The sequence below is a fragment of the Trichomycterus rosablanca genome, chromosome 24 (assembly GCF_030014385.1).
Source record: "Trichomycterus rosablanca isolate fTriRos1 chromosome 24, fTriRos1.hap1, whole genome shotgun sequence".
NCBI classification, from domain to species: Eukaryota; Metazoa; Chordata; class Actinopteri; order Siluriformes; family Trichomycteridae; genus Trichomycterus; species Trichomycterus rosablanca.
The window spans coordinates 16,006,290-16,018,999 of NC_086011.1; the positions used below are offsets into that span (position 1 = coordinate 16,006,290).

The 12,710-nt window shown below is 42.2% G+C and overlaps 1 protein-coding gene across 5 annotated transcripts in view; it reads right to left on the reverse strand.

Moving 5' to 3' along the window:
- ptprga (protein tyrosine phosphatase receptor type Ga) overlaps nt 1–12,710 on the reverse strand; it is a 246,049-nt gene that overhangs the window by 197,376 nt on the left and 35,963 nt on the right. The window contains exon 1 of one of the 5 annotated variants that reach the window (XM_062986351.1): nt 578–735. The exons of the other annotated variants lie outside the window; for them this stretch is intronic. Within the exon in view, the coding sequence (XP_062842421.1) occupies nt 578–632 (55 nt within the window). The 5' untranslated portion in view covers nt 633–735. Of the gene's footprint in view, nt 1–577; nt 736–12,710 lie in introns of those variants that run through there. 5 annotated transcript variants of the gene reach the window in all.

A 12,710-nucleotide genomic window follows, 5' to 3' on the forward strand; every position in this document is an offset into this window, starting at 1 on the left:
GGGGGGCTCGGTGAAGGCCTTGTGTCAGACATGGCGAGACGGTCGGGGACGCTGGGTAAGAGGCGTTTATTAATTTGGGAGGCGCAGTGAACAGCCGACACGTACAAGAGGGCAGATGAGAGAGAGAGAGAGAGAGCGAGAGAGAGTGTGTGAGAGAGCGAGGGGGACCAGAAGCGCTAGGCGACACTGTTAAACATAACAATAATTGGATGTAATGACGGCTGGCTTTTAAAGCTAGTCTCGAGAGAGAAGAACAAGGGCAAAGAGAGAAAGAGAGAGAGAGAATGAGTCTAATCTTTTGGTCTGAAAGCATTGCAAGAAAAAGCCACGTGTTATTCCGAGCGGACAGAGCGCTGTCACTCCCTGACCAATTACTGCTCCTGAAACAACTCTCTTTATCTGTGTGTCACACACCCGCCGCAACGCTCCGATCCCGTTCCTCACTCTATATTATTTCTCTCACTGCCCAGCCTGTCTATCACTGCTGTATAGCAACATACGCTCCTTTAATTTCATTTTCGACTGCTTTATCCTGGTCAGAGCTGCAGCAAGTCGGGTTCCACTGGGAAACACTAACCGCAAGGCTGGAATGCCAAGGACAGGACGCCACTCCATTGCAGGACTTCGACCATAAGAAAGCCTCAACTGAAGTTCCGGGTTCATTCCAGAGCTGTTCGGTGGGGCTCTGTGAAGGTCACTGAAGTCATTCTGGAACAGGAAAGGGCCGTCCCTAAACTGTTGCTGCAAAGTTGGAAGCAGATTAAATGTGATGTATCACACCTGTTAGCAGCTGTTGTGACTGAAACACATGAATTCAAAAATTAAAGGTGGCGTCCCAACACTTTTGTCTACATAGTGTATTTTATACCCCACCAGCGCTTTGCATGTGAGGGGGTCAGTACTGGATCTGCATCAGATGTTGGCTGATTTGCAAAGCTTTGATATCAGAATTAGATTGAAAATAAAACTTATAGCAATTTAATCCTGATCAGGGTCACGAGGGGTCCAGAGCCTACAGTGAGACACTGTGCATGGCAGGAATGCACCTTGGATAGAAGTGGCCCAAAATAACACTTCGATTCTCTCTAGTCGTTTGCATACAAAGGCTTGAGTAGGTCATGTGGGTCGCCCCTGGACTTAATACCTGATGCCTGGCACATACACACTCAGAACATGTCTCTCATCCTCTTGCTTCTGCTCTCTCTCTCTCTCTCTCTCTCTCTCTCTCTCTCTCTCATATACACCTATACACATTCGTCCTTAGAGTTTACCCACAACTCATTTAAGTGGATTAGGTGCCACATTTCACTTCATTACAGCTGCTGTACCAACTGTACATATGGCACAATGTACTAGACCTGTCAGAACAAAATCCCCTAATCGAATGTAAACATTTATGCAAGAATTATATGGACAAAAGTATTGAAACAATCCTTCTAATTATTGAATTCATGTGTTTCAGCCACAACAATTCCTAACAGGTGTAATAAATCAACTATATAAAGATAATTATATGATGTTTTTGAAATAAGATTTCAATAAAGAAAGAGAGGCGGCATCATGAATAGACTTAGAGAGAGGGACCACCCACGATAGTAAGTTTAAACCTTGGAACAACAAGAAGGCCTGAGGTTTGGAATCGTATGGAACGAGATGAAACATGCTGAGCAAAAAGCTCAACCGTTTCAGTTGTTACCGTCAGGCAGACGGTATAGGACTTTTAAGTCAAGGACAAACCGGCTCAGGAATAGCTTCTACCCCACCGCAGTACGAACCTTGAATATTTCTTTGTAGGGTTGTTTTTGGAACACATGGGACTGTGCAATTTTTCAGACAATGTTTACAAGGGTAATGTGCAATTTTTAGAATATTTACAAATGGTTATGTGCAATTTTTCACCAGCTTGCTACCGAACAGAAAGTCTATTATTCTATTGTCTATTCTATTGTATGTCATTGTAAATTCTGTAAATTTCTAAATTTTTGATATTTAGTATATTCTAGTTTTTCTTCTTTGGTTATTGTTTGTAAACACTTGAGAGTATGGCACCTTAATTTCGTTACACCTGGTATAATGACAAAGATATTCCGATTCCGTGAAGAGCCAAGCCGTGCAGAGCTTTTATGAAATGAGAAGAAGCTTGTACTTCATTATTGTTTATACACCGCTTAGCAAATAACTAAATGTAATAATTAGAAGTTTTGTCCACATACTTTTTAGGCCATAAAGTGCAACTAAAATTAAGTGCAAAAATTTGACAAGTATTTTGGACACACACACACTCCATACAACAGCTACATCAGAAACACGTTATTTGTTCAGTGAGGCTGGAGTGTGAGTGAAGAGAAAGAAGACAGTAACAGATTAGAAGGAAGCTTTAACACCCAACCTTACATAAACAACACCTTCCAAAACAAGCTGGATCGCCGCCAGATAGCCGCGTGTGTCTCAGCGAGCTTATTTCTGTCCTACCTTCCACAATAAGTGTCACAGGTTCTGCATATGGAGCCGATCAAGGCGAGAAAACACTCGGCGCTTGTATTAGAATTTTGGCACACACGCAGCCATCATCCTTCACATTTCATTTTCAATCCTTCGAACGATGGAACGTCGCAGATCTGTCTCGTTCGGCGGCTGTAGCGAATCTCACCGCCAGAGGCGTCGCCGTCGAGGTGTTAATGCACCACCCCGAAAATCGAAGTGCACCTAAAAGTAGGCGGTAAGTAGAACTCACAGCTCAGCAAAGCCTTCCCCAATAGCTTACCCTCGCTACGACGAGGTCAGTCCAGGACTCGGTGTCAGGTCAATTCATATCCCGTTTCTAGGTGCGCATCATAAGGGATATAGATAAAATCGGGTCAGACGTGGCAGCGAGCGCACGGCGGCCGTCCAGCTAACGATCCGGAATCGATAGTGAGACCTGCTGTGCTCCTTCACGCTAAAGAGTTCACCTCAGGGGTCCCCATCGATTCGGCACCGTTCAAACTCCGATACTGACCTCACGCCGGGAAAATGTCAGCAAAACAGTAACTGGAGAGCAGAATGCAAATGATAAATACAAATACTGCTCAGCGGCGCGTCGATAATGCCCCGCGAGGTCCTCTGTGGCCCGGAATCTGCAAATCAAATACACAAGCCTGGTATTCATCAAGGCGTGTTACTGTATAGTGATAATTCATTCACACCAGTTTATTGTCTCGATTCCGTATGCTCCTTTTATCACGGATACAAAGTGTGACCTTTATCCAGCTGTTCGGAATAAAAATAGAGGGAAAGAGACTGTGTGAACATTTCTGCATTTTGTTTTTCAGCTGTGGGAAAATGACAAGTGTGTGTTTTGTGCCTAATTCTGTAATTTTCTTTACTTCTGTTCTAATGAGCCAATATAACACTACATTCACATTTATGTTTGCAGCATTTAGCAGACGCTTTTATCCAAAGCGGCTTAGAATGATGACTAAATAAATCCTGAGTATTTGAAAGTTAAGGGCCTTGCTCAGGGGCCCAACAGTGGCAAATTGCTGATGATGGGTTTGAACTGGCAACCATCCACTACCTTAACCACTGAGCTATGACTGCCAACATGCAAGCTGGCAGGGCTGTTTGGGACCAATAATGCATCTCAGGTCGGGACGATGGTTGTTACACGTACAGTCAGATACGGGCACCTGAGTGACCTTGACAAGGGCGAAACAACTAGGTTGAAATTTCATTGAAACAGCATGAAGGCTGCTTACAGGCAGCTGTAATGAGAACCCACAGACAGTGGTCTGAGAAGGGACAAACCATGAACACAGACAGTGAATTGGGTGCAAAATCTAAATGCATGGATCTTCTTTGATGGTGAATGTGTCGCAACACACAGTTCATAGAACATCTCTGTGGGTCACAAGGTGGTCAAAGTGCCCACGCTATCTACTGTTCACTGTCAAAAGCATCAAAACTGGACATCTAAGCAACAGGAAATGTTCTTCCGGTTCAATCAACAGACCTGATCTAAGTTATACACAGCATGGCCCAAAGTCATTATTGACTTCACTAAGCAAGAGTTTGGGGAAGATGCTTTCCTGTTCATGACTGTGTCACTGTACCTACAGCAAGGTCCATAAATACACAGTTTGACAAATCTAGTGACCTGGACAGAGCCCTGACTTCAATGGCATCAACACTATCACAGGTTGAAAAATACAAACGTCCAACATTAAATAATCTTTTGAATAAATGGACACAGATCTCCATAGACACACTGCAAAATGTGGAAATGTGAGAGTGTAAGCTTTTACAGTTGAAAGGGCAGATGGATCAAGTCCTTATTAACGCCCATGGTTTTGAAATAGGATGTTCAACAAGCTCTGGGTCAGGTGTCCACATACTTTTGGCCATATAGTTTACGTGTAGACCCTACTTCTTACTTGGTAAGTTTGATGAATCCACGTTCAGGCTAGGGTTGGGCGGTATGACGGTATTACGGTATACTGCGGTATTTAAAAATGGTGACGGTATTTTAAAAAATGTGAAGCGCCAAATTTCTGCTTCAGGTTTACCTTGAAAACTGAGACTTTAAGACATTCGCGCATCCACAGTAAGGGAGGGGTGGGAGGGGTAGGCGGTTGGAGCTCACTGATTGGTTGTAGTGATGGGAATTATGGCTCCTTGAAGGGAGCCGGATCTTTTGGCTCGGTTCCTTTTAAAGAGCCGTTCAAAAAATTTACGGTAAGCGCTACTGGGTAAACTATAAGACCGCCCCGATATTAATATCAGTGATGAACAATCGTGAACATTTTGCTACCTTGCCAAAAATGTAGGCCTAATTCAAACAACACTTAAATGAGAAAAAAAGATTTATTTTAAAAGAAGAGAAAAAACTACAGAGACGAGACGTACTGTGGTTGCATCGCATTAAGTTTCAGAACAATCCTCTCTTGTGCAGAGATGTGCCTGTGTTTATTTCTGCTTTAAAACATACGCACCATGAAATAATCAGATTTAAAATCATTAAACAAGTTAATTTCTTACATACTCGTTTTCTGTATGTTCTCTCTGTAGCTCGGTTACGTCTCTCTCTCTCTCTCTCTCTCTGTGTGTGTGTGTGTGTGTGTGTGTGTGTGTGTGTGCGCGTCTCGATCGCTCTCCGTGATATTAAAAGTGTTTTCGGATTTAAATTTTGACAATAAACAGCTCTTATTATGATTGACTGATTCCTTCTACTGATGCCAAGCTGAATGGGTGGATTACAGCCGATAAGAACTGCGCAGAAATAAAAAATATATATAAAGAGGCGCATTTACACTTAAGCGTGAAATATTTATTATAGATCAGATAGGATAAGCAATGTTTGACGTTCTGATTGTTAAATTTTTTTAAATAAAACATTTGAATACTGTGATTACACTGTAATCCCCCCCCCCCCCATATACCGCGGTATTTTCTGAAGACGGTATGACGGTATGAAAATCGGCAACAACGCCCAACCCTAGTACAGGCTAAACCAACATCGTGTTAAACAAACAGCAAAGCAGCTTAACAGAAATTTTACAAATGTGACATCTACAGACAGCAACAGTCGTTTCCTTTCGATTTGTTTGTTTGCTCGTGGAGGTCTCAAACATTCCGCTGCGGTTTTAATGACGATAAAGAAAAAAGAACTGACGCTGATAAACACGTTCTGAAAGAACACAGCCTGGAGCTAATCCGAGGGAGAAGTTTGGGCTGAAAGCGAGGCTCCCGACACGCTGTTGGATGAGTGCGAGAACCTGACTCGATGAAATCTGATCGACACCGACGTGAGGTGATGTAGAACGTGCACGCTCGCTCTTCTAACCCAGCCTGGGCCTAGCGCAAACAACACGCGCTTCCCCCCTGCCAGCGGCTAATGATGGACCCACTGCGTCATGGTGGGAAAACCATCTGGTGGCTGCAAAGCTTTTAAACCAAACAAAACACTGCCAGGCGAAGCGGGCTGCGAGACGAGCTCCAAGCAAACATATATTTAGGCTTACACAGGCGCACGCCTGGATCAACTAATGTGCGAGATCACAAGTGTGGGTCCGAAATGTCCAAATCCCAACGTGTTTCCATACGCAGGAATTTGTTTTAACAAAAGAAGTTGGAGGTCTGATTCTGCACGGCATTTTTTTGTTTATCTCAGCTAACGGTAAATAAAACAATATCTGGCAGGCTGGCCATAAGGAACTTCATCCTTAGTAAATTACACATGCGCCCACATGCAGGACTTATTTAGCCTTGACGAACTGCCTTGTAATGAGTCAAAACAGCATATCTAAACACAACTTCCCACGTTTCTCTGCACTTTGCTGACATGCATTCAGCTTTCCAAATGAAATAAATAATATGAATCCGGCCTGTGGTGGTGTGTGTGTGTGTGTGTGTGTGTGTGTGTCCTATTTTGCATCAAATGCAAAAACACCCCAGTCAAATTGTTAAACAAATTAGTAAAAGGTAAAAGAAAGTTTCTGTGTTACATTTAGTAACAAGAATAATGACAAGGTTACACGATAGCCGATTTAAAAGTTATAGAAAATCATTTCCGACAGCCGATGTTTGATTTCAATTGACGGCAAAGCTACAAATTTCTACAGAGCACAGATCTGTAGCACAGCCTTACCTGTCCTCAGTGTGCATGGGGCACTTTTGTTTACAGACGCATGTGACATTTTGATGATTCTGAAATTATATTATTAAAATCATGAATGGCAAAACTATTATGCATTAAAGTCTGTGTAAAGTCTGACAGGTGTAATAAATCAATCATATAAAGGAAATGATATGCTTTCACGTTTGAAGCAACAGTTTAGGGAAAGACATTTCCTGTCTCAGCATGACTGTGCCCTTGTGGAAATTCCAGTGGTCTGCACAGAGTCCTGACCTCAGCCCCACTGAACAGCTCTGGAATAAACTGGAACATCAATTGATGCTTTCTTGACCAACATCAGTGTCCAGTCATACAAATGCCCCTTCAACTGAATGAGCACAAGTTCCCACAGACCGACTTCAAAGTCTTGTGAGAAGCCTTCTCACAAGAGTGGCTGTTATTATAGCTGAAAAGATCACATACAGGTCACTCTGTTTTGTTGGATGTGCAACAAGCTCATGATCAGGTATCTAAATACTTTTTGACCATATAGTGGATCTCTACCACTAGTTTAACGATCTCTATCTACTCTTGGTCTATGGGTCAAAAATGCCCTGCATTTACTGAACGTCAAAATGTTAGCATGTCTCTTATAGGAAAAAAATAAAGACGTAATGTTACGTTGGGTTGGTATGGGTTTCGGTTCTCTATATTAGCCAACACTTGAGGATCTGTGATCAGTGTGAGTAGGGGTATGAAGCATGGATTGGTATTGGTGCGTCCTTGATAAACACTACTTTCAGCAGATGTCTAGCGATGCTAGTTACTCTAGCAAGCTTTGTGGTAACATTTGTGGTAAGACACAGATCTTTTAAAATATTCACAGTAATTATCTAAATCACACAGCGTGATTCCACTAAGTGCTTTACAAAAACAGCTGAACCTCCATCAGCTTTAAAAATCTCTTAGCTTTTACAGAGAAAACTAAATAAACTGCACTTTTTAAAGGCAGGTGCATTCTGACCACGTCCTAGTCGCTTCTCTAGTAGATTCCAGAGCACTGAAATGCGCTGTGTTTAATCTTGCAGGATTACCTGAGCTAAGCAGATTTCTGACGTGTCTTCAGAAAAATGAGGGAATGAAATATTAATAACTGCAGACAAATTGAAAAGAACATAATACTTCACGCTCATCCGCTAGAAGAAAAGGGGGCCGCTACCTTTTAATTTGACTCAATTACTCTACAATCCAATTCCCATCCCTAGCAGCAATCGAAGGAAAAAAATCTTCAATTCTAATGCAAAAAGTCTAAAACGTGTTTTAAAAATACAGAATTGAAGGTACAGGCATAAACAAATCCTTGGATCCTCTCCACTTTCGTTGCATACTTCTCCAAAAATGCACGCACGCACACCCAGGGACCGCCTGGCACGTAATGTTTAGCTTAGCGTACCATGAAGGTAGGCATGAGGAGCTGGCGGCCGTGCTGGATGCTCGGTGGCAAATCTAAATTTTCCTCCAATTAGACGTTTGTAACTAAAACGCCTGGCGTTAGAGGCTCGAAGCAATTTCCGATAAGACCCTAGTGTGCTGAAGTGAATCCAAGTAATAAATGAGAGAGAGCTGGTGAGACGTACTTTTAGCAAGAGATAAAACACACCTAGGAAATGTATTTCTCATGGGACTAGCAAATCTAATTACTGGAGATTGGCAAAAGGTGGGCATGCAGGAGAAGAGAGCTGGAGGAGCATCGGTGTTAAAACTGTCAATCTAGGAGGCCGTTAGAAATCTCCTCAACCCAAATCGGAAAGGATTTCTTTATTTTTTAGGATTTTAATGCATGCCTTCATTCATGACAGGACAGGTAGTTACTGGTTACACAAGTTTAATCAGTTAAATTTCACTGTTAAACACAGTCATGGACAAATTTGAATCTCCAGTTCACCTCACTTGCATGTCTTTGGACTGTGGGAGAGAACCCACGCAGTTCCCGAAGGAAACCCATGCAGACACGGGGAGAACATGCAAACTTCACACATAAAGGACCTAAACCGCTCCACCTAGGAATCATATCCAAGATCCCAAAATGCAAGAACCCAAAATGCAGAGCTCTGCCCGCTCCTCTTCACTTTGAGCTATGACCTTCGATAATGATTTGATCGTGTTGGACAGACTACTGTCCAAAAGACTACAGACAGAAAACACAGCTGAAGCTTTGAAACTGTTTCCTCCTTCCTTGTGCAGTCCCGTGCAACTGGATAGATTCGGATTTCCCTGTGCACCCTCACAAGAGGGTGAAGCTGCTGGCCATGTTTATAGAAAGAAAATACGAACAGTGATGCTGCTCTCTCGCTGTTCTCTCATCACTTGTGGCGGCACCTCAACCTGACACTTTATAGACACTTTATCCTCCTCCTTTAGACAAATCAAACCCTAGAAGTAACACTCAGCAGCAGTGGGTTAGTGTATCAGACTGCTGAATCTACTGTATATAGACTGTCCTTTATCTATCTATCTATCCATCCATCCATCCAAACATTCCATCCACCCATCCATCCATCCATCCATCCAAACATTCCATCCATCCACCCATCCATCCAAACATTCCATCCACCCATCCATCCATCCATCCATCCAAACATTCCATCCATCCATCCATCCATCCAAACATTCCATCCACCCATCCATCCATCCAAACATTCCATCCATCCATCCATCCATCCAAACATTCCATCCATCCATCCATCCATCCAAACATTCCATCCACCCATCCATCCATCCATCCATCCATCCATCCATCCATCCAAACATTCCATCCATCCATCCATCATCCATCCAAACATTCCATCCATCCATCCATCCATCCAAACATTCCATCCATCCATCCATCCATCCATCCAAACATTCCATCCAAACATTCCATCCATCCATCCATCCATCCATCCATCCATCCATCCAAACATTCCATCCATCCATCCATCCATCCATCCATCATCCATCCAAACATTCCATCCATCCATCCATCCATCCAAACATTCCATCCATCCATCCATCCAAACATTCCATCCAAACATTCCATCCATCCATCCAAACATTCCATCCATCCATCCATCCATCCAAACATTCCATCCATCCATCCATCCATCCATCCAAACATTCCATCCATCCATCCATCCATCCAAACATTCCATCCATCCAAACATTCCATCCATCCATCCATCCATCCATCCATCATCCATCCAAACATTCCATCCATCCATCCATCCATCCAAACATTCCATCCATCCATCCATCCATCCATCCATCCATCCAAACATTCCATCCAAACATTCCATCCATCCATCCATCCATCCAAACATTCCATCCATCCATCCATCCATCCAAACATTCCATCCATCCATCCATCCATCCATCCATCCATCCAAACATTCCATCCAAACATTCCATCCATCCATCCATCCATCCAAACATTCCATCCATCCATCCATCCATCCAAACATTCCATCCATCCATCCATCCATCCATCCAAACATTCCATCCATCCATCCATCCATCCAAACATTCCATCCAAACATTCCATCCATCCATCCATCCATCCAAACATTCCATCCACCCAAACATTCTATTCACCCATATATCTATCCATCCATCCATCCATCCAAACATTCCATCCACCCACCCATCCATCTATCCATCCATCCATCCATCCATCCATCTATCTTCTATCCCAAAAAAAACCCCCAGAAACACAAATCAGTGTATGTGAACTTTTGAACTGAAGTGTCCACAGACCTCATTTCAGTTCTACACAAACTCTGCGGGAGAGAAGCAACATTTGTGGCTGATTTCAATTCTTTTATTTATTTCCGAGTTCTCAGGAAGGCTCTTTGTAGTGAGGTCAGAAACCTTTGCATATATTTATTGTATATTTAAAACAGACCTGCTCGGCTCACCTCGTCTGAACTCACTGGAACCATCTATCAAAACTTGCTGGAAATCCAGTGGCTGAATGTAAAAGGTGAGATTCAAACTCACAACCCTCCACCTGGTAACTCACAGCTCTACCCACTAGGCTACAAAGTGTTAAAATAACAGATTTGCTGTTCATTAGCCTGATTATTAAGAGTCACTTCTGTTTTACACGCTTAATTTGTACAACTTTAACAGCTTGGTGAAAACTTAACAAACCCCCAGTCTTACAAACACAGTCCCATACGGAACAAACTGACTTTCTAATTAACAAAAACACCATAAACCTTATCCTGCTAGATTGAAAAGAGAATTAGACAAATTAAACACATCTTGGAGAACAAACATTCTCGCGGCATTTTTTCCCTCCATTTGGTACATAATTACAGCACTGGGAATGAGCAACCCTTCATCAATGTACACAAACAATTAAATTCACCTCCAATACCATCAGTACAGCAAGCATTTTTTATACTAGCATGTGGCCTCTTTTTGACCAAAGTGGGTCTGATTTATTATAGAGTGCCTTTATTTGTCATATATACATATACATGTGTGTATACAGTACAATGAAATTATTTTTCTGAGTATCTCAGCATGTTTGAAAGGGGCTTGCTCAAGGGCCCAACAGTGGCTGAATGGCAGAGCTGGGATTTGAACTCTTAAAATTTCGGCTGATAGCGCAAAGCTCTACCCTCTAGGCTACCACTGTCCATAATTTGCCATATGAAATCATTTAATAATTTGGCATATCCAATTCTCTGTAGTTAAAGAGGCTAGTACATGCCATTTCTAAAAAAGAAAGCTGAAGAATGTATGGGTTGGGTTTTACACAGGTTGGTACTAATGAACACACTACGTCTTCATTATTCCTCTGCTGCCCGAACACCGATCTCTGTGGTGGAGAGCAAGCATGTCAGACCACCGAACCTCTTTAACTTCCCATACTGTCATTTAAAATGTTAAAGTATATATTTACGTGGTTTAATAACACAAAATTCATTAATTGAAAATGATATTTCATAAAAATGCTATTTCTGTTACCAGTACGAGAGTTAAAACAAGGTAAACAAAGCTAATAAATCCCCATGCTAAGCTCATTTTAAGTCTGAAGCATCCAAAATGATCCACTTCTGAAATAAATGCTGGATAACTCAGCTAAGCACACAGCTCTAAGGTCATCTCAGGTGCTTTGTGCTGCTTTTGAGTGTGTGTGAGTGTTAGCAGGTAACGCTAACTGCACCTAGCACGCCACATGGGAAGCCCGATTTACTGCACGCTGCAGAAACAAGCATCACCGTGATCTGATTCTCTCAAATACAAAACACACACACAATGCAATGCAGCCGGGAGGTCTGCCTGGGGACCCTGCTTTATGTCAATTAGTAAAAGGAGTAGAAAAAAGAAAAAGGGGGGTGGGGGGGTCATACCTGGGGAGATGTGAAAAACAGAGAATCAGAGAGAGAGAGAGAGAGAGAGAGAGAGAGAGAGAGAGAGAGCAGAAAAGGGAGGGAACATGTGGAACATTCTCAGCACCTCTGAACCCTTTTAAACTACAAGACAGACCAGATAATAAACATCCAAGTAAAAAATTTTAGAAATTAGAAGGTGCTGGTTTAACCATCACTAGGTTGCCCCTGTTGAGACCTAGAACCCTTAACCTTTGAGATAGTGCTGCCTCTCTTAATAAAAACACTGTTTTATAAATATGAATTGATATGAATATGAATTTATGTTATTTTATTAACATCAGTTGATATTTAGATGTGGTGACCACAAGTGCTTAAGCACAGGATGATAAAACTCGTATATTTTACTTATTTTGAGCTGCACTGGATAAAAGCTTCGACTCAATTTGCCTTTTTCGTGCATCAACGAACTGTTTGGTGCATTAGGAACTGAAGTCGTACTTTGTAATTTGTACACCAGCATTCATTACCATGTGATGAGTCTGTCAGCTGTAGATTCACCTATGTCACCCAGAACTTAGGAAGCCTGGAATGATTGCTAAGCCTCTCAGTAGCTCGATAGCTATTTATTTTATTGTTTTTTTGTTTTTTTTAAAAGGCAGTGAATGCAGAGAGGGAGATAAGCGGCGCGAGTTGCCCTGAAGCGTTTCTCCACAATTACGATATTAGCCAGCGAGGAT